Source organism: Scatophagus argus, chromosome 2 (assembly GCF_020382885.2).
Source record: "Scatophagus argus isolate fScaArg1 chromosome 2, fScaArg1.pri, whole genome shotgun sequence".
In the NCBI taxonomy this organism is placed as follows: Eukaryota; Metazoa; Chordata; class Actinopteri; family Scatophagidae; genus Scatophagus; species Scatophagus argus.
In genome coordinates, this window is record NC_058494.1 from 13,877,977 (window position 1) to 13,898,712 (window position 20,736).

The 20,736-nt window shown below is 40.8% G+C and overlaps 5 protein-coding genes across 22 annotated transcripts in view; 3 read left to right on the plus strand and 2 right to left on the minus strand.

The window, feature by feature from the left end:
- nfixa (nuclear factor I/Xa) overlaps positions 1–5,023 on the plus strand; it is a 108,543-nt gene extending 103,520 nt beyond the window's left edge. For all 12 annotated transcript variants that reach the window (XM_046411303.1, XM_046411364.1, XM_046411373.1 and 9 more), the window contains one exon: positions 167–5,023. In XM_046411303.1, the coding sequence (XP_046267259.1) occupies positions 167–181 (15 nt within the window). In that variant the 3' untranslated portion in view covers positions 182–5,023. The remainder of the gene's footprint in view (positions 1–166) is intronic.
- A 226-nt stretch (positions 5,024–5,249) lies between these two features.
- Positions 5,250–8,344, minus strand: LOC124070996 (ras-associated and pleckstrin homology domains-containing protein 1-like). 4 transcript variants are annotated; one of them, XR_006845271.1, is made up of 5 exons: positions 8,107–8,344; positions 7,188–7,265; positions 6,831–6,983; positions 6,612–6,749; positions 5,250–6,533 (listed from the first exon to the last, which is right to left on the minus strand). XR_006845271.1 is itself a non-coding variant. In XM_046411420.1 (4 exons), the coding sequence occupies exons 1-4, from the start codon at positions 8,107–8,109 to the stop codon at positions 5,600–5,602; spliced, it is 306 nt and encodes a 101-aa protein (XP_046267376.1). In that variant the 5' UTR covers positions 8,110–8,344; the 3' UTR covers positions 5,250–5,599. The 4 variants fall into 4 exon arrangements, 2 of the variants coding, with proteins under 2 accessions (XP_046267376.1, XP_046267369.1); XR_006845270.1 differs by having other exon boundaries at positions 7,176–7,265; XM_046411420.1 differs by lacking the exon at positions 7,188–7,265 and having other exon boundaries at positions 5,250–5,611.
- Positions 8,345–9,036: 692 nt separating this feature from the next.
- On the plus strand, positions 9,037–12,269 carry rnf11a (ring finger protein 11a). Its single transcript, XM_046411521.1, has 3 exons — positions 9,037–9,478; positions 10,071–10,243; positions 10,556–12,269. The coding sequence occupies exons 1-3, from the start codon at positions 9,380–9,382 to the stop codon at positions 10,725–10,727; spliced, it is 444 nt and encodes a 147-aa protein (XP_046267477.1). The 5' UTR covers positions 9,037–9,379; the 3' UTR covers positions 10,728–12,269.
- An 809-nt stretch (positions 12,270–13,078) lies between these two features.
- On the minus strand, positions 13,079–15,415 carry LOC124071073 (heme oxygenase-like). Its single transcript, XM_046411509.1, has 6 exons — positions 15,226–15,415; positions 14,995–15,051; positions 14,385–14,496; positions 14,051–14,266; positions 13,687–13,959; positions 13,079–13,547 (listed from the first exon to the last, which is right to left on the minus strand). Exons 2-6 carry the CDS (start codon positions 15,042–15,044, stop codon positions 13,359–13,361), a joined length of 840 nt encoding a protein of 279 aa, XP_046267465.1. The 5' UTR covers positions 15,045–15,051; positions 15,226–15,415; the 3' UTR covers positions 13,079–13,358.
- A 479-nt stretch (positions 15,416–15,894) lies between these two features.
- Positions 15,895–20,533, plus strand: LOC124071044. Of its 4 annotated transcripts, none has more exons than XM_046411492.1 (8): positions 15,895–16,232; positions 17,638–17,760; positions 18,472–18,511; positions 18,749–18,858; positions 19,019–19,075; positions 19,160–19,537; positions 20,024–20,146; positions 20,250–20,533. In XM_046411492.1, exons 2-8 carry the CDS (start codon positions 17,638–17,640, stop codon positions 20,292–20,294), a joined length of 876 nt encoding a protein of 291 aa, XP_046267448.1. In that variant the 5' UTR covers positions 15,895–16,232; the 3' UTR covers positions 20,295–20,533. The 4 variants fall into 4 exon arrangements, with proteins under 4 accessions (XP_046267448.1, XP_046267441.1, XP_046267455.1 ...); XM_046411485.1 differs by lacking the exon at positions 15,895–16,232 and adding an exon at positions 16,239–16,383; XM_046411477.1 differs by lacking the exon at positions 15,895–16,232 and adding an exon at positions 16,523–16,820.
- Positions 20,534–20,736: the final 203 nt, after the last annotated feature.

The following is a 20,736-nucleotide window of genomic DNA, read 5'->3' on the forward strand; positions in this document are numbered from 1 at the left end:
ACTTCGGCCTCCTTTACTCATACCAGTAACTTGTGTACGTGTTGTGTTCTGTATTTGTCACGTCTGTTTGTTGAGATTGGAGACTTGTAAACTTGTTACTTCACGTAAATCTGCCGATATTGTTTTAGAGACTAATTTTTTGTCATTTTTCTTTTCTTTTCCACAGTCCTGGTTCCTCTGACAAGGCCCCTCAGAATCGAAAGCTAAAATCGTGTCATGAGTATTGGAAATTTGAATAACAAACACATCACCGCTGATTAAGAACAGACTGCTGACACTAAAAGGTCTTTCTTTCTCACCAACACTATTCAAAGTACTACTACAGAGCCCACCCTCCCCCAACCCATCTCAAGAGGATTGTCAATCCAACACAATTTGAACAGGAACGTTTGTTCCCCCTTTATGCTGGAGGCTTCAATGAGTTTGAGTGGACAGACTTCAGAATGCAAGGAGGAGGACGAGGAAGATGAGGAACTGTCTCACACACATCAAGAAATGTCAGAAAGGAAACACAATATGGCACCCTAACAAATGACCAATTATACATTTGTTGTTTCTTTTTTTATGATTTTTTTTGTTTTGTTTTGATTTTTTTTCATTTAGTTGTCTCCACAATGAAACTCCATGCATTGGCTGGGAGATCCAAAAAAAAAGAACAAGTAGTGGTAAATGGTGAAATTGGATGTGCAAGTTGAAAAGATCATTACACAAATTTCACGCCTCCATATCTGTGTATTTTTCCACGTACCTCTCCTCCAAGTGCGTGGTCCCACCTGACCCATAACCCCCCCACCGTACCACCACCACCACCACCACCACCCCTCCTGCAGCTCACTGCTGCCCAGGGTCCAGACTGTAACCACAGCCGCACACCCGCATGTCGCCACACTCTGCCGCTTCATTCGCTCAGCCCTGAGCCTCTTTTCATTTCTGATTGGCCAATCGTGGTGACACCATCTGATGGTGTGACATATATGCACTAAGTGGCTGGTCTTTGTTTACCTGTCAAAGTATCAGGGCATCCTGCCTGTCTGAGAAGTGATAGCCATGAGGCGAGTGCAAGCGAGTGAACATATGACAGTCATAACACTAACTCTACATGTGCTCGTTCGTCCCCTCACCTATGCACTATTAATTTTTAATAAGGGATGAACATTATCGCACATCCGTGGTCAGATGAGCAATCAGAGAAGTGAGTCGAGATCGGCTGCCACTGCAGGTATGTGGCTGTGATGACATTCAAGTCGAGGCCCGCAGCGCACACGCAGCGCACACACTCACAGACACGCACGCTTGCATACAGCACACACAGACCATTTTGTTCAGAATAGTCTGTCACACAACCACTCATTATATCATCTTGTTATTATTCATAGACATGGAATTTAATTTACAGTAATGCACACGCAGCATCAGCTTCATATTATTAGCTTTCATTTTGTTTGTAGGTGTTTTCTTGCGATTTCCTATTTTTGCCAGATTTGGTTTTGGTTTTGTCTCACTTGGATTGTTTTAACCTTCTCTTGCATGCCATAACACCTTTTCTTTAGTTTGCAGTAGCACTTAAGTATCATGCACAAGTTCTTGCGAAACAGTAACAGCAGTTTCTCAAATCTCTCACATATGGACAGCACAGTAACAGCAGCTCATCACATGCATCCCTTGCATTGCTTCACCCTGTATCCCTTAGTCACACACACACACACACACACACACACACATACATGCGCACATACACAATAAATCTAAAATACACACCACCAACAACCTGACATAAAATAATAAAGGGAAGCCTTTATATTTGGTTCTCCAAACTGCCTTTGTTAATGGTTTTTCATTTACTTAAGATTTGTCTTTTTAATTTGAGATATTTTTTCTATGTAAATGTTCACATTGAAATTGCTATTGGTATTACCTTCATCATGACACAATCCAACAAAAGCCGACCTCACAAAATAACTGGACTGCCTAGCTGTTGGTTCTATTTTGCAGGGATAGTAAACGGGGCTGAGGCCCTGTTCTCAGCGTCTCTAGTAACATTAGCTCTATGTACTAAAACCATATATCAAGACTATAACAATATATAAAAGTGCCTCTGTATTCCCTTCATGCAATTAGTAATAAACTTGACTTCAGGTTCTCTTCCCACATATAAGCTAAAGCTACAGGGAATGGTAGCGTTGGTGCATGTGGAAACCATTGGCCTAGGACAGATCTTTATAGAGGACTGCAAACTTTTTTTGTAAAGACAGAGAGAGAGAGATCTTATACATATATATTTATGATATATGCTCCTTTTTAACTTTTACTACATGAGCTGGTTGGCAGTCTAGTTATTTTCTGACACCCACCCTCCCTCCCAAATAAATAAGAAAAAAAAAACCAACCCAACCCCGTTCCAGTAACATCACCTTACTGTTACCAGTACGGATCAAACGACACATGCCATCGCCATCTGCAGCGCAGCATTATAACACGTAGATGAAAATGTCAAAAATCGACAGTAGGTTTGAAGAAAAAAAGTGTTTGTTTTTTTGATGGAAAGTATTATTATTGAAAAATATGTGTCGATTGAGCCACGTGCAATGCATTGGGTAGATCATTGTGTTTGTCTGTTAGAGATTTTTAAGAAAGCTACGAGAAAAGAGAAAAAAAATGTATTTGTTTCAAGTCCGTCAGCTCCGGGACTCTAAACTAGAGGGCCATGAAAAATCCTAGTCTTTGTAAGTTGGGGGTATTTGTTTTTATTTCCTTTGTCTCTTTTTTAATGTTTTATGTGTAATCAGTTGTTTATAAAAATGTGGAAGGGGTGAAGGAAAAAAAATTCTACACAACTTGAGAAGAAAAAAATTCTCTATCATCAGATAAAAACTGGTGCTTTAACACTATAAAGTACATTCAGAACTATTGTAAATGAATGGTAATGAACAAAAATAACAGAACATTTAGGAAACAGCATTATTCCTCTCTCTATTTTTATTCTTCTTCTATTTGTATTGAGTGGGGGGGAGAGGTTCCGATTCCTTAAGGTTGTGACACAAAAGGCATTTTGGTTCAACTTTTAGAAAAAGAAAACAAATCAAACCTGTACTGTCAAGCCTAAGAAACTCTTCAGATAACTTACCCATGCACTGCCCAAAACTCACCAGCAAAAAAACAAAATATCCCTCCCAATTTAACTGATTTTTTTACCACATAACATGTTGGCATGAATACATGACAAGGTCCTTCCTGTTCTGCGGGTGGTGCTTCACATCCAGAAATCTTTCAGTTCCCATGATCATCTTGATTTGTTTCTGAATCTTGAGCTGGATAAAATTCAGCAGATTGTGTTGAGACCCACATGTGATGGTTAGACCTTGTGTCTCCTGCACGGATAGCAGAAATAGAAAAGGGGCAAAAATATGAGGTCCAAACCATTCATGAAGCAGACAACAAGGTGAGCCTCTCCCCTGGTCCACCCCCCTCCTCTGTAAATGACTCTTATAGTGCTTGTGCTGTAGTGTATAGTTTCCCAGCAGTTAAAGGTTGTCCCTTAAAAGTGCCTTTTGTTCACAGACTCCATTTTGTAATCCAGATCGCCCCTTTTTTTCTGAAATGGCTCAAGGTAGAAAGTTGCCCCTGAGCGCTGCAAGGAGGCAAAAGGTCGCCGCCCATTCGGCGCTCTGGGACAACCTTCTCTTCCTCCGCCTTTGAAATGAATCCCTTCCATTGTACCTCCCCTATATCCTCTCTTCCTTTTCAAAGCCGTATATATATATATATATATATACATATATATATATAGTACAAAAGGAAACTGGTGTGAATTAGTTCTTTACTTTTTATTGATAAATGATGACAAAAAAAATTTTTGAAAAGGCAAAAAAACTTGTTCTCGTTCAGCTCTTGCTTTTCTCTTCCCCTCTGTCTCCACTGTCTGTTTTCTCTTAGACACTGGAGTAGTCTGTAACTGTGTGTCCGTCACTCTCCGTCTCGCTCTCTCTCTCTCTCTCTCTCTCTCCTGCCCTCTCTGCTGTTGGGAGAGTGAAAAAAAATTGCCGAAAAAGTTTTGTCTGAGCAGAATGCAGTTAGCTCACATGTTATTCTTGTCTGTATGCTTCACATTGTATTACCATACCCATCTTCTTCAGCTTCTCCATTCAACAGCTAATGTAAGTGAACAAATTACGCTGACGGGCTTTTGGGGGTGTCCTTGGGTGGGTTAGGAAGGGATGACAGGGGTTCAGGGGTTTGGGTTTACGGAGAAGATTTAACGGGGTCAAGAGGGCTGGATGAACTGCTTTGGGCTGTTGGAAAGGGGCTGCTTTGACTAGGATAAGAGTTTGCTCTTTTGTTTTAGCTATTTATTTTTGGCTTTGTTTTATCCACCCTCCTCCTTTTTTTTTTTTGTTTTCTTTTAATTTGGATTTCTTGTTATGCTGTCAGGGTATGCTGTCGTTTAGGCTCTCTTTGAGGATGCCTTGGACTGTAAATGAAAGCTACAAGCACCTTATAACCGGACTTGTCCTGCACGAGGCTGAAAGAGGGGGGTTGCATTTCCAGGACATATCCCACATTCATTCACACCAATCTTTCAAAGTCAAGTATTATTGTTCGTGGTGGGCTTCACACAGTGAAACCCTCAGCAGTATTAGCCATTTACAACATACCAACCAGATCGATTAAAAGCCAGCGTGAACCTGATCTCTCACATTTTTGAGGATTCAGGGAAGTCCCTCCATTTTCTCCTCTGACCACCTCATGCTGGACTGTTCCGTGTCTTTGTTCTGTTGTTTAGTTTGTTCTTTATCTTCTTAAGCGTGTATGGTTATTGGTGTAATAGGCAGCACCTTAGGCCCCCTGACTCCCAGCTCTTTACGCCTCTGTCTACGCCCTCAGTGCAGCACCACTTCTTTGTGAGAACACCCCCAGAGCTCTAGGTGAAATGCATGTGTTAATTACAGTTTCTTTTCCATAAGAAGAAAAACACAGTTTGAGAAGAGCAGCACCTGATTGAATAAAAAGGATGTTCTTGACTGTACCATCTTGCTGTGCCATGTCTTTCTTTCCATAAACTGGTGACTCAATAAAGAATCAGCTTTGGAGCTGCATCATGTCATTCTGCTTATCTTCATGTCACTAGTGTAGGATTGTTTGTTTAAGTCATTCTAATGCAATTTTCTGTCCGTAGGGCAATCCTCTTGAAAATTGGTGTGGTCTGTGTTAAAGTTGCCACAATAAAAGCACTGTAAACTTCAAAACAACAGTTCAAATTCAGAGAGGTTTACTCACACAAACACAGTATCAACACGGGTTCGACTGAGCAGTGAAATACTTGTGAGAAGGCAGGCAAGCAACTTCAAGCAGAAGTAAAATAAATAAATAACTAAAAACCTAAATAAATTAGTAAAATAGAAATGGCTGAGGGGAAGAAAGTGTACGTCTGGTAGTCTGAGCCCAGATGTGGGATCTTTGATGATCTTTTCTGAGGCACTGTGTGCTGAACAGGCTGTGCAGACAACCAGTGATGCATTCTGCCATCTTCACCACCTGCTCGAGAGACTTGCGGTCCCCAGCGGAGTAGTGGACCACAAGTCCACCAGGTGTCAGACGGCTCTCAGTGGTGCTCCTGTAGAAGGTGCAGAGGACAGTGGTGTTGATGGGAGTGGTCCAACAGAGATCCTCGCTGATGTGTACACCAAGTTTGAGTTTGAAACAGGCGACCCCCTCCGTTTCTGAACATCCCCCACCTGACCTCCACCTTTAGACTTCCTCAATACCAGTACAATGCCAGTATATAAAATAATACTCAATACCTTGTTTGATAATACAGGAAAAAAAAGGTCCTTGGTGCACAAAATGAGAAAACTTATTTCTTTATTAACAACCTGCACACAGTGCTGGTACAGAAAAAGTCACACAGACCAGCACATTTGCAATAATGCTAATATCTCTACATCTTCAGGTTGAAAATTTGACTACTGTATTGAAAATTTGTATTGTTTTAAATACATAGTGTCATAATTAAGTATTGCTACTTAATTTAATTTCTTACTTGTCCATAAAAAAGATTGAAACGAAAATGATCAAGTTCATATTTTTGGTTTGGACAGAAATGTCTCAGAAACTGTTGGATGGACTGAAATGCAGTTTGGTACACAGATTGGTGGTTTCATGGTTCCAAAGGGATGAATAACTTTGGGGATTTAGTGACTTTTCATCTGGTGCCATCATCAGGCTAAAATTTTAATCTGTCTGGTACTTTGGTTCATGACCAAATAAACCAATTAAGTTATGGCAAAATTAGTGGCATTCCCATGAGCCTCAGCTGCATTTTGTGTTTAGTGCTTATTTTCATGACAACATAATCCCTTAAAATGCAACATGTTAACAGTATCAGGTCACAGAGTTTCAGTGCGGTCCAGAACTCCACTTTTCAACTACTGCTACATGTAGTTCTTAGTTGTAGTAGTAGTTACTGAAGTACTTCATAGCAATTAGTCCTCAGCTGGGTCCACCTGAATGGCTGCTTCTTGTTGCTGCTCAGTTATCTTTAGACAGAAACAAATAAGTTATTCCTTATGTGATATGCAAAATAAAAAAATTGTATCTATTTAGAGATGATCTACCTGTGGACTGATAGGTGCCTGTGCTGCAGGGTTAGTTTCCTGCACTGGCCCGGTTTTCTCTACACTATCATGGGGATTTTCTTCCAGTCCTTGTGGCACTGGAAACAGAAGTGGGAGTGGTGGTGTTGCTGGTGCATCCTGGATGTTGGGAGATTTCAGAGTACAATATTTTAGAAATCTCACGCCAACATAATATCAGATTGCAGATGAGCCACTTACCTCAAGTAGAGCCTCTAGTGAAGGAGCCGTCTCTTGGATGGCAAGGCTGTCACAATACGGTACTGCAGCATGTGCAGGGCACGGTGCAGACCTGATTCTAACAGGCTGGCTTCTGCAGGGTGGAGGAGGGGGTGGTGGTGGAGGGACTGCGGCCTAAATGAATAAAGACTGACATTAGGGAAAAGTAAAAGTCCCACTTTGTTCCACTAACCTGACAGTGCCTTTCTGGTTGCATCTCTCCGAAAAAGAAACACAGTGAGGAATTTTAAAATTTTATTGGATGTTTTTTTTTTCTGGAGCAAATAAATAAATTTAAAAAATAATAATAATTTAAAAAAAAAACACCTCCGCATCCACCAGCAGATTTTGACTTTAGACCCACGGAAGATAGCTGTTATCATCACTCCCCAACCTCAAGCTGCATGCATTATGGTGCTATAGGGAGTGACAGAGCAAAGATAAATAAACTTCTATATATAAGGTGAGTGACTAAAATATGTTAAATTAAAATGACTGAATTATCGTCTATGCCTGCAACTAATCACTATCTTCATTAACGATTTTCACGATTAATCGTTTAATCCGCTGGTATGTCAAAGGTGAAAACTGTTCAACACAATTTTGGGAGGAGGTCTTCAAATCGCTCCTGTCCAACCAACAGTCCAAAACCAAAAGTGACTTCATTTACTATCATGAATGACAAGGCAGCAGATCCTTACATTTAAGAAGTTCGAACCAAAGCAAATGTTTGACATTTTTACTTGAAAAATGACTGAAACCATGATTATAAATAAAAAAATAAAAATCATCGACTCATTGCTGCAGCGCTTATCTATCTACTTACATACCTGACACCACATCATAATGCAGGGAGACAAAAATTTACATAAAACACTATTTCTTTCTTTATTCTTATAATCAAAAAAATGAGCAGAGTTTGGCTGGTGGCTGGTCAGACATGTTGTTGCACTGGGGAGTTTAGACTCCTTTTTCCCTGCTAAAGCTACTTACTCATTTCTAAAAGTTGAGCTGCTCTTCCGCGCGTGCGTGGGTGAAAATTAATGAATTTTAGTGGCAAGAGGCAAAGAAAAAGGCCCCGCACACACTCAAAACACACTGCAGAAATTAGCAAATTAGCTATGAACGCCCAAAGTTTAATGACAGTAAATGATTTTATGTCGTTATACATAACTTACAGGCATATAAATAAATAGTACAAAACCGTAACTTTTAGGCACGTCATACGCACAGGTCATGCGCTGTGTCTTCCTCTTACCATCAGTTCTTGAGATTTCTCTCAACCAAAAACCAAAAAGCAGCACTGGACGAAGGCGGAGCAGGACGAGACAGAGACAGAGTCGTAAAAAAAACAGCTCGACTAACAATGTACAAAAACAAAGTAACTAACAACGGAAAAAAAAACAAATAATAGTGTCAGTTTCATCCTTTCATATGCTCTCTGTAACATACTGTAATGTAGGGTCCAGACGTGTTCTGCCCCCGCAGCAACGCAGGAAACTAATCCGGAATTCCCCATTCACAATAAAAGCATAAGCAGAAAAGTTCGTATGTATGTATACACATAAAATACGAACATTTTCCCCATATATTACATAACAAGTGTAAAGTACATGTCAAGGTGAGTATTTTGACACATAATCCATGCTTTCAAAGAGCGCCCACTGTAAGTCCTTTTTTCTATTAATTTTTGACACAGAATAGGAATCTCTTGACCCCTAGGGATGAGCCCCTGTTTGAAGTGACTGTTAACATTTCTTGTTGGAAAGTAACATAGTTCAGTCAAAATTAGGGATTTCCTTTCCTTCCTAAAACTCTGACAGCCAAGCTCTTTCCTTCATGCTACAGCTACACATAAGATGGAGACTATAAAAGCGTTCCATTTAAATACCTGAATACTGGTAAAGCAGAATAGTTATATTTGAAGACAACTTGCATCTAAGGTTTTCTTTAATGCTTCCCTATAGCTTTATACTGTGCTGTAGTATTATGCATAAATACCATGGAATAATACAAGTACAAGTGTGTGTTAACCCTGGGCCTTATTGTTTCATAATCTGTCACTGAATGTGTTGATTAAATATCTAATTAAAGGAGTTAATAAATAAATCTTTTTAAATTTTAAAAGCGTCTGCTTTTATTTTGAATGAGGGAATCATCAGTAAACTCGGAAGTCTGATGTTTTGCAAACTTCCTGATGACGATATTCCGGTTTTTGTTTTTTGTAAACAGAAGAAGCCAACATCCAAGCAGATACATAAAATCACCTCTTTGTGACGGTTAAAATCTGTGTCACTAATTATGTTTGCAGGCTCCGCATAGCTGAACTTCTACTCCGTCAAGAGAGCCGTGTCGCTCCTCCTGTCGATTTTCCATCACGCTCTTCGTGGAATGACAAGTTATCAGCTAGCTCAGCTAACGTGAAGCAGAATCGTTCAAACGTTAGCTAGTTAGCTTAGCTCCAGCTGCCGCTTGCTAAGTGTTTGTCACCCCCCGAACGGAGAGGACACTCTCATGGTGGTCCCAGCTTAATGGGGAACTGTCTGTTTTCACAAGGTGCGGACGATCTGTCTCTTCTGAACGAGTCCGAGGGGGGCAGCCTGCCCGGAGAGCCTCCGCCGCCCTACCAGGTGAACTGATGGGGCTCACCTTAAATGCACTCCGGGGGGCTTCACTGCATAAAGCGATGTATGTGCCGAGCCAGACACTATGAGGCTGTTTTCAGATTCATTGCTTAAAGTTTATACAGTAAAGTGCTCACTGAAAATCTGATTTTCAAGAGTCAGAGCCTACGACCATGAGCGAGTTATGAGCCAAATATGGTCCAATATTAATGTCCTAATATTAAGTTATTCAGTTATTATCTAAGGTTTAAGTTATTGTCACACTGTGCTGTTCATAAGGAAAATTGGATGTATGTGTAATCATAATGCATTCATCATAGACGGTATATCTTGAAATATTATGACATTCAAAATCACAGACTTTACCATGATATTATTATTTATATCACTTATATCATGTTTTGTTGCTCTCCCAGAGTTGACAGAAGCATTGCCTGTTGTCCTCCCAACGACTGTTAAAACATACCAAATTGATATGATAAGTTTTACAAATATCACTAACAGTTTCATCTTTTGAAATTCAGTATCTGTAAGCCTCTGAAGCAAAGAGAACATCAGCATATCTTATGCAAAATATCTTCTGTTTCTCCTTATCCAGGAGCGCACCCAGCCGCTGCCGGTGTACCATCCCACCCCAGGTGAGAGTCGTCTGGCTTGCCAGCTGACTGAAGAGGAGCAGGTCCGCATTGCACAGCGAATCGGTCTAATCCAGCACTTGCCCAGAGGCGTCTATGACCCAGGCTCAGACCCATCTGAGAAGAAAGTGAAAGAGTGAGTGTAAAACAGCCAAAATTCATCACATTATTTGTTTTTTTGTATTGTTCCTTTGTTTTATTTACATGTTGCTTTGATAGAATATGAGAAAGTGGGTTCATTTTAGTACTGTTTTTAAACAAAGCTATAATCTGAGCTTTTAGATCAATAGATCGGGGTGGGTTCATGTCGTATCTTGTGGACGTTGTATTTTATTCTGTGCCGTATATTGTATCATAGTCTGTGTGTGTTTGAACATCTGTACAAGCCATCACCCTGACCTAATTTTATATACGCTGTCTTTATACTTCCTGTTTCTCTCTGCTCCAGGTGCGTGATCTGCATGATGGATTTTGAGTACAGTGATCCCATTCGGTTCTTACCCTGCCTTCACATCTACCACGTCGATTGCATTGACCCCTGGCTGATGCGCTCCTTCACCTGCCCCTCCTGCATGGAGCCGGTGGATGCGGCCCTGCTGTCCTCCTATGAAACCAACTGAGCAGACCCATGATGGCTGCTCCTGCCTAAAAGTAACCGCACCTTTGTAGCCAAAACTGTCCTAGCTGTCCAAACAGGAAGCCAAGGTGATGTAACTTTATGCAGATGTTTGAGGGGTGCGTTAAGATGCCCTACAGTACATTGCTAAGGTCAGAACCTATTCGGGCTTTGTAAACTCTTTGCCTTTTACAGTAGTACAACGTGCCAAATAAAGCTAGATGAAGAATATGGAAAGTTGTACACGTAGCAAAATATTAGTGCAAAGTCATTTCACTTTTGTATTACTGACAGTCTGTCTTGATTTGTGATTTTTATGGTAATTGGATGCATGTCCCCAGTGCAGTTTACTTACCTTTTCAAGACGCATTGTGCAATATGTTACATCGATGGAAAAAATGCAGAAAATTTGTTTTGGCGTCATTGTTTGTCTGAAAGTCCAGTGAAAACATGATGTTTACTTACTGTGTTTTTTCAAATGAACTGACCCATGGCCTTGAATGTCACAAAAACACAGTCTCTCTATATGCAATGTAATCATCAAAGCACAGAAAATTAACAGATGTTTCCTGAACAAAGATGTTCTCTGAGGTCCCTCGATCATTCATGTCTACAGCACCATGAGGTAAATGGTGTCATTTTAGCTTTTGAAAACATTTGAAGATCGGATCTGTTTCATTTGATTAGGATCTTTTTATCTGCACTGTAGTTCTTTTCCTGTGAAGCTGCTTTCCACAATATGGATCCTGTCCTTTGCTTTGCCTTGAGTTTATGCTCGCTGTTTTGTTTCAAAAATGTGTGTCCTTTTCATTGTTTACTGTGGGTGACATTTACCAAGTCAGGATATGCTGTGCAGTCCCCCTTAAAGCACCTTGGGATACCCCTCATATGGCACTCAGTAGCTTGTAGATTTCCTAGATGATTGTGAGTTTGTGTATGTTTGATTTGATTTTTTTTTTTTTTTTTTTTTTGGAGGGGATTGTTGTTAGGGATTGTCGAGATAATATTGTGAAATAGCCCTGTCTATCCGTAGTTAGGTCTCTTTTTTTCTGTTGAGTTTTGTGTTGTGTTGATGGCCTTCTTACAGCAAGTGATGCATTTCCAGATCTCATTATGCTTTTACCTTTTGGTATTAGACGTGTGCTATCTGATACAGGCTGCATAATAAAACAGTAGGAAGGAATGCATCTTGAATGTAAAGCGTTATTTCAGCTTTTAAAGATTTGGACAGTATAGGTGACAGTAGGATGGCATTTCTGATTTACCCAGGCTGCTGTGCCTTTTCAGGTTGAGGTAAGCCAGTTCCTGTGAAGTACAATCATTTCTGAAATTTCTTTTGGTTTTCCTTTAGTTGTCCTCTAGGGGGAGACAGATACCAGCACTTGCACTGATTTGTGTTGCTATGAAATAGGCCTAGAATGAAGCCAGAAATTTGCTGTGGCTGCCGTTAACAATCATTTTGTGTTATAATTTATAATGTGTGCCACCTGGTACACATGTTTTAGGAAAATCATGAAACCACAATAAAAATGGATACCAGATTTTACAAAAGTATAATGTGTTTTCTTTTCATTATGTGTTAGAAGAAGAAGAATCGGCTTTATTGGCAGTATATTTTTAAATACACTGAGTTTTTCCTCTGCATTTAATCCATCCTTGAGCACACATGCAGCAAATTACATGCAGTGAACACACACACATACAGGAGCAGTGGGCTGTCATGTCAAGATGTAAAAGTCACTGTGGTGAAAGTAAAACATGCTATCTTTTTGCTGGGCTGGATCATAGTTCCTTCTTATCTGATAAGAAATCTCACACTGATTTCTGTGTTAACTGACTGGACACAGTCATTCATTAGCTTGGAACACTGTTTGGTGACTCCAGCAGATGACAGGCGCTGAACGTGTTCAATGAAATGACTGACAACTTATGTGTAGTAACTTACTGCACGGTGGGAACCTGAGACTGTTGTATATGTAGAGTGTGGTGGTTGAATTCCCTTTGCATGAAGAGATGAATCAATGATGAAAACAGTCCTTAGTAACAGGATCATTTCAGAAGGTGCCAGCCCGATGAAGGGAAGGAGAAAATAATTCTGAATGACCCTGATTGATGTGAATGATCTATCAGCAATTGTGCAATTCAGCTGCATAAAATGGGAATTTTGCCAGGAGTTTTCTAACACCAAGGACTGAATAAACAGTAGGCACATGTTCAGGTGCCAGAACATTAGTGCAAATATCAACCAGCTGGACTCTCAACATGAGCACGGTCATATCCATTACGAGAAAACACTGTGCATGAGCAGTGCCAACTAAAGCACAGAAAAAAACATTACAAAATTGCAAGAGAAAGTCTTTTAGCAAAGGATTTTATTAAAAAAAAAGATGACATATTTACAATATTAAAGGCACATTTATTGCACATCTTAATGCATACTGGATAACCGTGTTAAAAATTACACTCAGCTTTCAAGGATGCATATTATAAATAGTTCAGAAACATTATACAGTATTTTGTTACTGACAGTGATCTTACATTATAATCAGGTAAGAGTATTTAAGAATTGCACAGTACAAAAGTAAAGATTTTAAATCCTAAAGAGAAAATATAAGGTATTTCGTGTGTAGCTCCTCTAAAGAACATAGATTCCCATGCTGACTGTGGCCAGAGCCACAACAAGTCCCAGGACCATCCTGAGGAGTGGAGCACTTTTCATAATGGTTCCATTAATCAGGAGTGTTTCTACTGGTTTGGAGCGTGTTGAACAATTCAGCAACTTGTTTCCAGTGCCGGTCAGCATCTTCTGTAAATCCTCAAACACCTGCAATTTTTTAACAAAAGAACAACAAAAAAAAAAACATCCATCAGCTGCTTCTGGCAGAAAAACACAACTGCAAGAGTAAAGATTAATCGTGTAAACTCAGCTGCCCTCACTCAGGCCACTCATCGTCGCTCTGTACCTGAATGTTGAACTCGAATGCTCTGACAGCCTCCTCGAGCACGGCGTTCCTCTCCTCCTCCGTCAGCTCCACGCTATTCATCCGGCTGCGATATAGCTGTTTGAAGAGGTTGGGGCTGGACACACCAGGGAAGGCAAAGAACGACAGACCCTCGCTGCCCTTCAGCCCCATGGATTTCTGGGCGATTCGACCAAGGACCTGACCTCCTGACAGGTCGCCTAGATAACGGGTGTACGCATGGGCTACCAAAAATTCAGGGTTTTCCCTACCAATCTGAAAAGAAGGAGGGAGATGAAGAGTGTTATTTCAGTATCAGACAGCAGAGAAACCGAATGCAGTATATGCATGATTCAACAAAACGTACTTGTCTCAGTCTGTGGCAGTATCTTTTAGTGGCTGCTGGGACAACAATCTTCTCTCTCCAGTCCTGGCCATAGAAGTACTCCAGGTCTTTCTCAATGGCCCCCAGCCTGGCCAGTTCAGTAGGGAAGTAAATGGGAGCGACCCCAGGGTGGTTGGAGTTCCTGTCCAGCTCTTCCTCCAGGGCTTGGTAGATTTCATACAGTGAGCACAAGAGGAGCTGAAGAGGAAGAGGAGGAGGGGGAGAAGAGGTGATGTCAGATAAAAAGATCATGAAAAGGTAGGAAAAATGTGAGATTATCTGATAAAAATATATATATTGGGCTGTTCTATATTACCTTGTACTGCTGCAGGGTGACTTGTCCCCTCTGGAAGCTCAGCATCAGTTGTGTGTTTTCTGCCCTGACGTGACTCTCCTTCGTCACCTTTTTGATTTGTTCTGACAAATCTCTGCAGAAAGAAATCAAATCATATTCAGCGCAGCCCAGTTGACCTCCGCTGTGTTAAAAACAGGTCCTTTCTGACCACTTTGGTCACCTGCAGGGTTGACATTAGTGGCATAAAAGAGCAAAGGGTAGGAGAAGTACGCATGACATAAACGTAAAGAACGTATATGAGACTCCAAAGTACAGAGAACACATTGTGGGAATTACTGCAACGCATCTGGATTTTTATCTAATGTAGGCAACACAAAGCTGATAAACCACCACAAGCACAAAGGGAAAGTCAGCACATTACAGCACCACAAACCTGCTTTTGGATACTGCAGCATTAATGCAGATATGGTCATCCTAACTCAGTCAGAGTTTAATGTCTTCTAAGATATTTACAGTTTGAACACAATATTGTAGGAGGCTTTCATGGGACGAGCAATGCAATGCCTAATGGTGACATGTGATCGAGTTAAAAGATGTGAAGATAAAATGAATCATAGTAGCTCATTCTTACCCGTCACACATCTGTTCTGCTGCTGTCTGAGTCTTCTTCTCTGTCTCCATCGTGGCCCTGAAATAAAGGGAGGATGTCAGAGATGTGCTTCTGCAGAACATAAAACATCTTCCCGCATGACCACCAACCTTGTATAGGGATTCACAAGGTATCAGAACAAACATCAGAAAAGAGTTGATAAGCTTCAAAGTATCACAAAAAACGACTATGCCAATATTGCATTTTACTCACTAGTTCGGATGAAGCCCTGTAGGTTTTGTAGTTTGGTCAAGTGGTTCAGTTCTCTCTCTCTGGATGTCTAAGCCAGCAGACTTCTCTCCCTTTTATATGATCCTCCTCTGTCTCCTCCCTCGCACAGCTAAACCAAAACAGGAACTCAGGCTCACAAAGCCTCAGCTAAACATGATATGGCAACTTCAGCAGAAAAAAAAAGGACGGGAGGAGGGAACAAGAGTTAACATGATTCAGCAACTATGACAGCAACTTGGAAAAGACTTGGGGGAGGGACTATGAGTCCTGAGCATGAGTTGGGAAGTTTTAGCACAGCCCCTGAAAAGCAGAGGGAGGATGGCAGACTGCTAAACATGACAGTGCAGCTTTGGAGTTCTGAAGTTGAACCAGACTGTAGGAGGAGCTGACGCTAAACATGACTGTGTGAGTTTCTGCAGTCAGGGGGGGAAGTGTTGAAACACTGAAACAGTGACTCATGGTACAGAGAAAACAGTCACATGGTTGTCAGCACAAATACGCCAGCAGTTCATCAGAAGCATGAACAGGTTCAACCACGTTACTAAATTACTGATTTGTTCAGATGAAAAGATAGAGTTTCCATAGCACAAGAGGGAGGCTACAATTATATTAAGAGATATGGTGAAACAGCAGAGAACTGTATTTTTTAGCTATCATATTTTTTATATATATAATTATGTAATGATTCTCCTCACGCTAAATCAATTACACGTGATATAGTAATGCAGAAACGAATGGTGTCTAATGTAAACAAATCAGTAAAGCAGCGAAAATCCTCATTTTTAAACTTCTAAACATCTAAAAACAACAGCTGGATGATTTTACGTGAAAAATGTGTCACAGAACCCAAGTTCACCGGTTTGCTCAGCCAGCTGTGGGGAGACATGATAATTGGTCATGTATTAAATCAGTTAGCGCTCACTCAAGCTTAGCATGAATCAGCGGACAGGACGAGAGGGAGGAACAGCGGGACAAGGGAAGCGCTAAACGTGAGTCAGCAGCTTTTTTCCTCAACACGCCACGGTTCACACCGACCTGAAGCTGTGGGCGAACTACACGTCTGTTGTTTGACGTTGTTTGATACACATTCGCTAACTATTCAATGGACAGAGTCGTCCTGGTCAAAAGTTTAAATTAATGGTAAGCTTGTTTGTCCTGCAAGGTAACGTTTGTTCCAACTGTCGATGTCGTAAGCTGAAAATGTCTCAGTTGGAACTTTAAATTCACAACCTCGGGACGTTTAACTAAGTAACGTTTAACTAAGTAACTCGCAGCCTTATCCGTGAGTCTCATTTGCTTTGGAGCAACACGGACTCGACAGTTGGAAAGCCTAACGTTTTGAAGAGAAAATCCCAAGTTCACTCTTTATTGGCAGCAATAAAGCCCGAGTGTCATGTAGCGTTAGCTTGGTTTCTGCAAAAGCAAGCCCCCCACTGAGCCAAACACCTAGCTTAGCATTAGCTAGCTGCTTCCTCTCTGTCTCACCTGTAGGAGCCAGTGGTGAGAGAATAGTATTCAGGTCGTTGTGTTGATACCGCATTATGAATGTACTTTGCGGGTCGTTACTTGAAGTAAAGGTACGTCAGTATTATCTGTAAAAATAAACATATCAAGTATCAAGTGAAGAAGCTCGTTTCTGTTTTGCTATTTTATATGATGTTTTGGGTTTAATATCACACATCCGCTGATGTGTAATGTTGTACATTGTTGAATTTGAGCTAAATTAACTACTTCATGTGATGTTGGGTAGTTAAATCTGCAGGAGCACAACGTATTCTGTAAGGTCATCATATAGGATCACAGTCCTGTGAGGTATACAGGTATCTCTAAAAACATTCAGCTTTTAATGTCAGAAAAACGGCCATTCCCTGCTTTGTATCAGTGCAGTTTCTAGATATTTCAGTGAGATTTTTGACTGCTTAACAAGTAGGAGGATTTTCTAAAACCATAAAGGAACACTTCATTCTTCAGCTTAGCAGGAAACAAAACAACAGATGCGTGCAGTGAACAGTAAAGATGTGAAAAATCATAATGCTGAAAGCAGTAACTAAAGCTGTTTAGTGGAGTAAAATGTCCAGTTCAATCTAGACATCAGTACTGCACCTCCAAAAGCCTACAACACACACACCAGATTCATCTAGAGGGATAAATGGCACTACAAGTAAGAGGGAAGTGTGTGTTTCTAATTTGGAGGTGAACCTTTAATGATTAAATCACTCCACACATACTGAATTAGGGCACGTTTGGTTTAACAGTAAATTCAAATAGTGCCCCATGTAGCATCAGAATGAAGTACTTTTACAAGTTTCACTGTGTTCTCCGCCACCTCTGTGTCGCTTGGAGCTCATACTTCGGTGACATTACTGACCGTCACTCTCGTCCCTGACTGTGTAGATGGATGGTGAAGCAGGCCGCAGACAGAAGAAAAGTTCCTACAGAGACTTAATGATGGATGAGGAGGAGCTGGAGGAGCCCGATTTGGAGTATGAGAAATGTAGCACCAAGAGGCTTTGCAAGGTGGACTGCACTGATAGTTAGAGGAAAGTTGGAGAATTTGTTGTTAAGTTTTAAGAAACAGCAGCTGTGATTAGTGGTGTGACAAGTAATAGATGACATACTGTCTTGGCATATGTTATTAATACACTGGCATCAATATTATACGCAATGTCAGAATGACATGCTGAATTGCAGACAACGAACTGGTTGCACAGCAGACATTCTGACATGTCATAATAGGAAACTCACAGGTGCATTAATGATTGCTGTATTCCACTTGGAGGAGAACCTGCTGTAATGCCTGCTGGCTCAAAGTCACTGTTACTGGGACGCTTAATGGAACCGTGCTATTCTTGCAGTTGTTTATTTAGCTTGTGTGTTTTTCTGCCTGTAGCAAGTTGAAATGTCTGCTGTACAACCAGTCCGTTGAGCTCAGAACTGTTCTGCTTTGTGGCAGCCTTAAATAAGTTAATGTCTGTGTGTGTGAAATAACGACGCTCACTGTGCAGTTTGGCACACACTGGCAGCTTGTATAATGCAGTAAATGAATACAGCGTATGATCGATTGAATATTGATCCCTGACGTTAGCTGTATGTTTTCCTGATTAGTTGCACAGCTATTGTTGCACGCTACAGACGGCTGTCTTGGAGTTATCTCGTTATTTTCGTATGTTGTGATTCGCTTTAATTGCTAGCTCCAGCTGTGACATCTTATTGCACGCTTCTTTTCAGGAACCGAATGTTTTGCTCAACAACAGAAGACGACCATCTGGTGAGGTACTTTTAACGTTGGCTGTGTGCGTTAACCATGTGTCACCTGTGCAGGTAGCTGAAGGTCTTTTTATATTGTAGCTCGCATATCCATCATAATACAGTATGTCTCGGTAGTAAATAATGAGCAAACTTCTCTGAAATTGTCACCTTTCATAATCACATGGCAATCATGATCACAGTATCATCATCTATCATAACTGTCATACATAATACACTGTAATACATGACATTGCAGGCAAGAGTGGAACAGAGCCTGAACTTCATGGAGCGGACTCCTCCAGTCTCCACCCTGCGTATACGATCTGTGTGCCACAAGATAAATTGGGAATAAGAGGAGGAGAAAAGGTGAGAGAATAGATGGGCTCTATAAATAACATAGGATTAAATGCATTTTACTCTTTAAAGTTAAGTTTGTCTGTGGATGTTAGGATTCTAAAAACATCGATACTTTCATCCCTTCCACATTTGCTCATGATTTATGGTATATGTAAACTCGTCCTTGCAGGATAACCGAGACAAGTTGTTATTTTCATGTTGCACAGCAGAGGGCAGCATTGATCAGGTAATTATCCTGTGTGTTATTCAAGGCTTTCTTACCCTTTCACTTCTACTCATCATCATTTTTCTACCTTTCTCGTGCTCCCAGGCAAATTCAAGCTCCATGTTGAAGTACTGGGTTTATGTAGATAACCAGCACAGTGTGACAGACTGTCCCGTTAGCAGAGCTATCACCCCTCCTGCCACTCCAGGAACCCATGGGGCTTGTCCGTTCATACCTGTTCCACATCCAGTGACAGCTTCTATAATGAGCTCTGCAGTTAATCCCATGATGTATAGCCCCGTGACTGACACCTGCAGTCCCATTAGTTCTAAGTGCAGTCCCCCTGGTTCAGCCTGGGACACTCTCAGATCCTCATCCAGGAGTATTGGCTGCTCTGACTGGGGTCCTGTCAGTACTGCAGCTCATCTACACCTGTTGGGGGAATCCTTGTCCCTGATTGGACAACATCTTCAGGAGACAAATGTGAGTGGATTCTAAAAGTGTAGAACTCATAGTGCTCCTGAGCAAGCTATATGGCACTGAATACAACTCACCGTACCTGGCATCCAATCTAAATTACTGTTCATGAATTTGGGGTGGGACAATGATACATTTTGTGATGGATAAAGTGTATTGTAGAGTTGAAAATTGTACAAACAAAAGTGACAGGGGCCAAGTTAATCACGTAAATTTGTCTTACAAGACAGCAGCAGCCTTGGTTAGTTGATCCATACAAGCTGACCTGCCCAATAAGAAGACCACAGGCAAAGAAATAATCTTAAAAAATGACATCTTGAAATCTGTGAAAACTGCGAGGTTGACTGATGGGTCTGCTCCAGTTTTGACACAGACATGTGCCTCTACACGACTACAACCGACTACATGATCAATAATGGCACGGTTCATTTAGCCTAAAGAGGACATGACTGCACTGAGGGATGATAATTGCCTTCCTTTGTGTCTCTGCAGAAAATGGTGAATATGTCAAGCAGCTTGTCTCTTCTCTTGGACTCTCTGCTGTGTGCCTTAGCTCCTCTAATCTGCCTCACTGTTGAGATACCCGAACTGAGAAGCTGTACACAACACACACTGGTGAGACATGCAGCCCCTTAACAGAGCATTCACACCACTCTGGTTTTATGCGCATGAGTGAAATGAACAACCTTTTTTTTTTTTTAAATCAATCCTTTGTCAGGCCTCCACTCTGGAAAACATTGCCTATCTGATGCCAGGGATGTGAGTGATGATGAAGACTCCACTAGCAGTACACAGCACGTTCTAATATGCTGACAGACACTCTAGGTTAGTTTACACTTGAAACTTAAAATAAATATAATGTCTATTTTGTTCTAAAAGAATTTGTGTTGTTTTTGTTTGCAATCTTAAAGTGATTTTTGTTCTATCGCAAATATGCACATTTCCTTTAATATGCCAAGTCTTTTCTTTTTGTTCAATTAAAAGGTGTGTGTGAAGACTGGATTATGTAGTTTTCTTTTGCTGAATAGATACCTTCTGTCTGTGTCACTGGCCAGATTTAAGTTTGTCAGTTTTATTTATTTATGGCTATATAGTGGCTTTGATTTTTTTTGTATATAGACTCATACATGTTAATTTAAGCAGTAGATACAGTATTTAATTTCTCTGAAAAGTCAGTGTGCATAGTTTATACACTATGCAATATG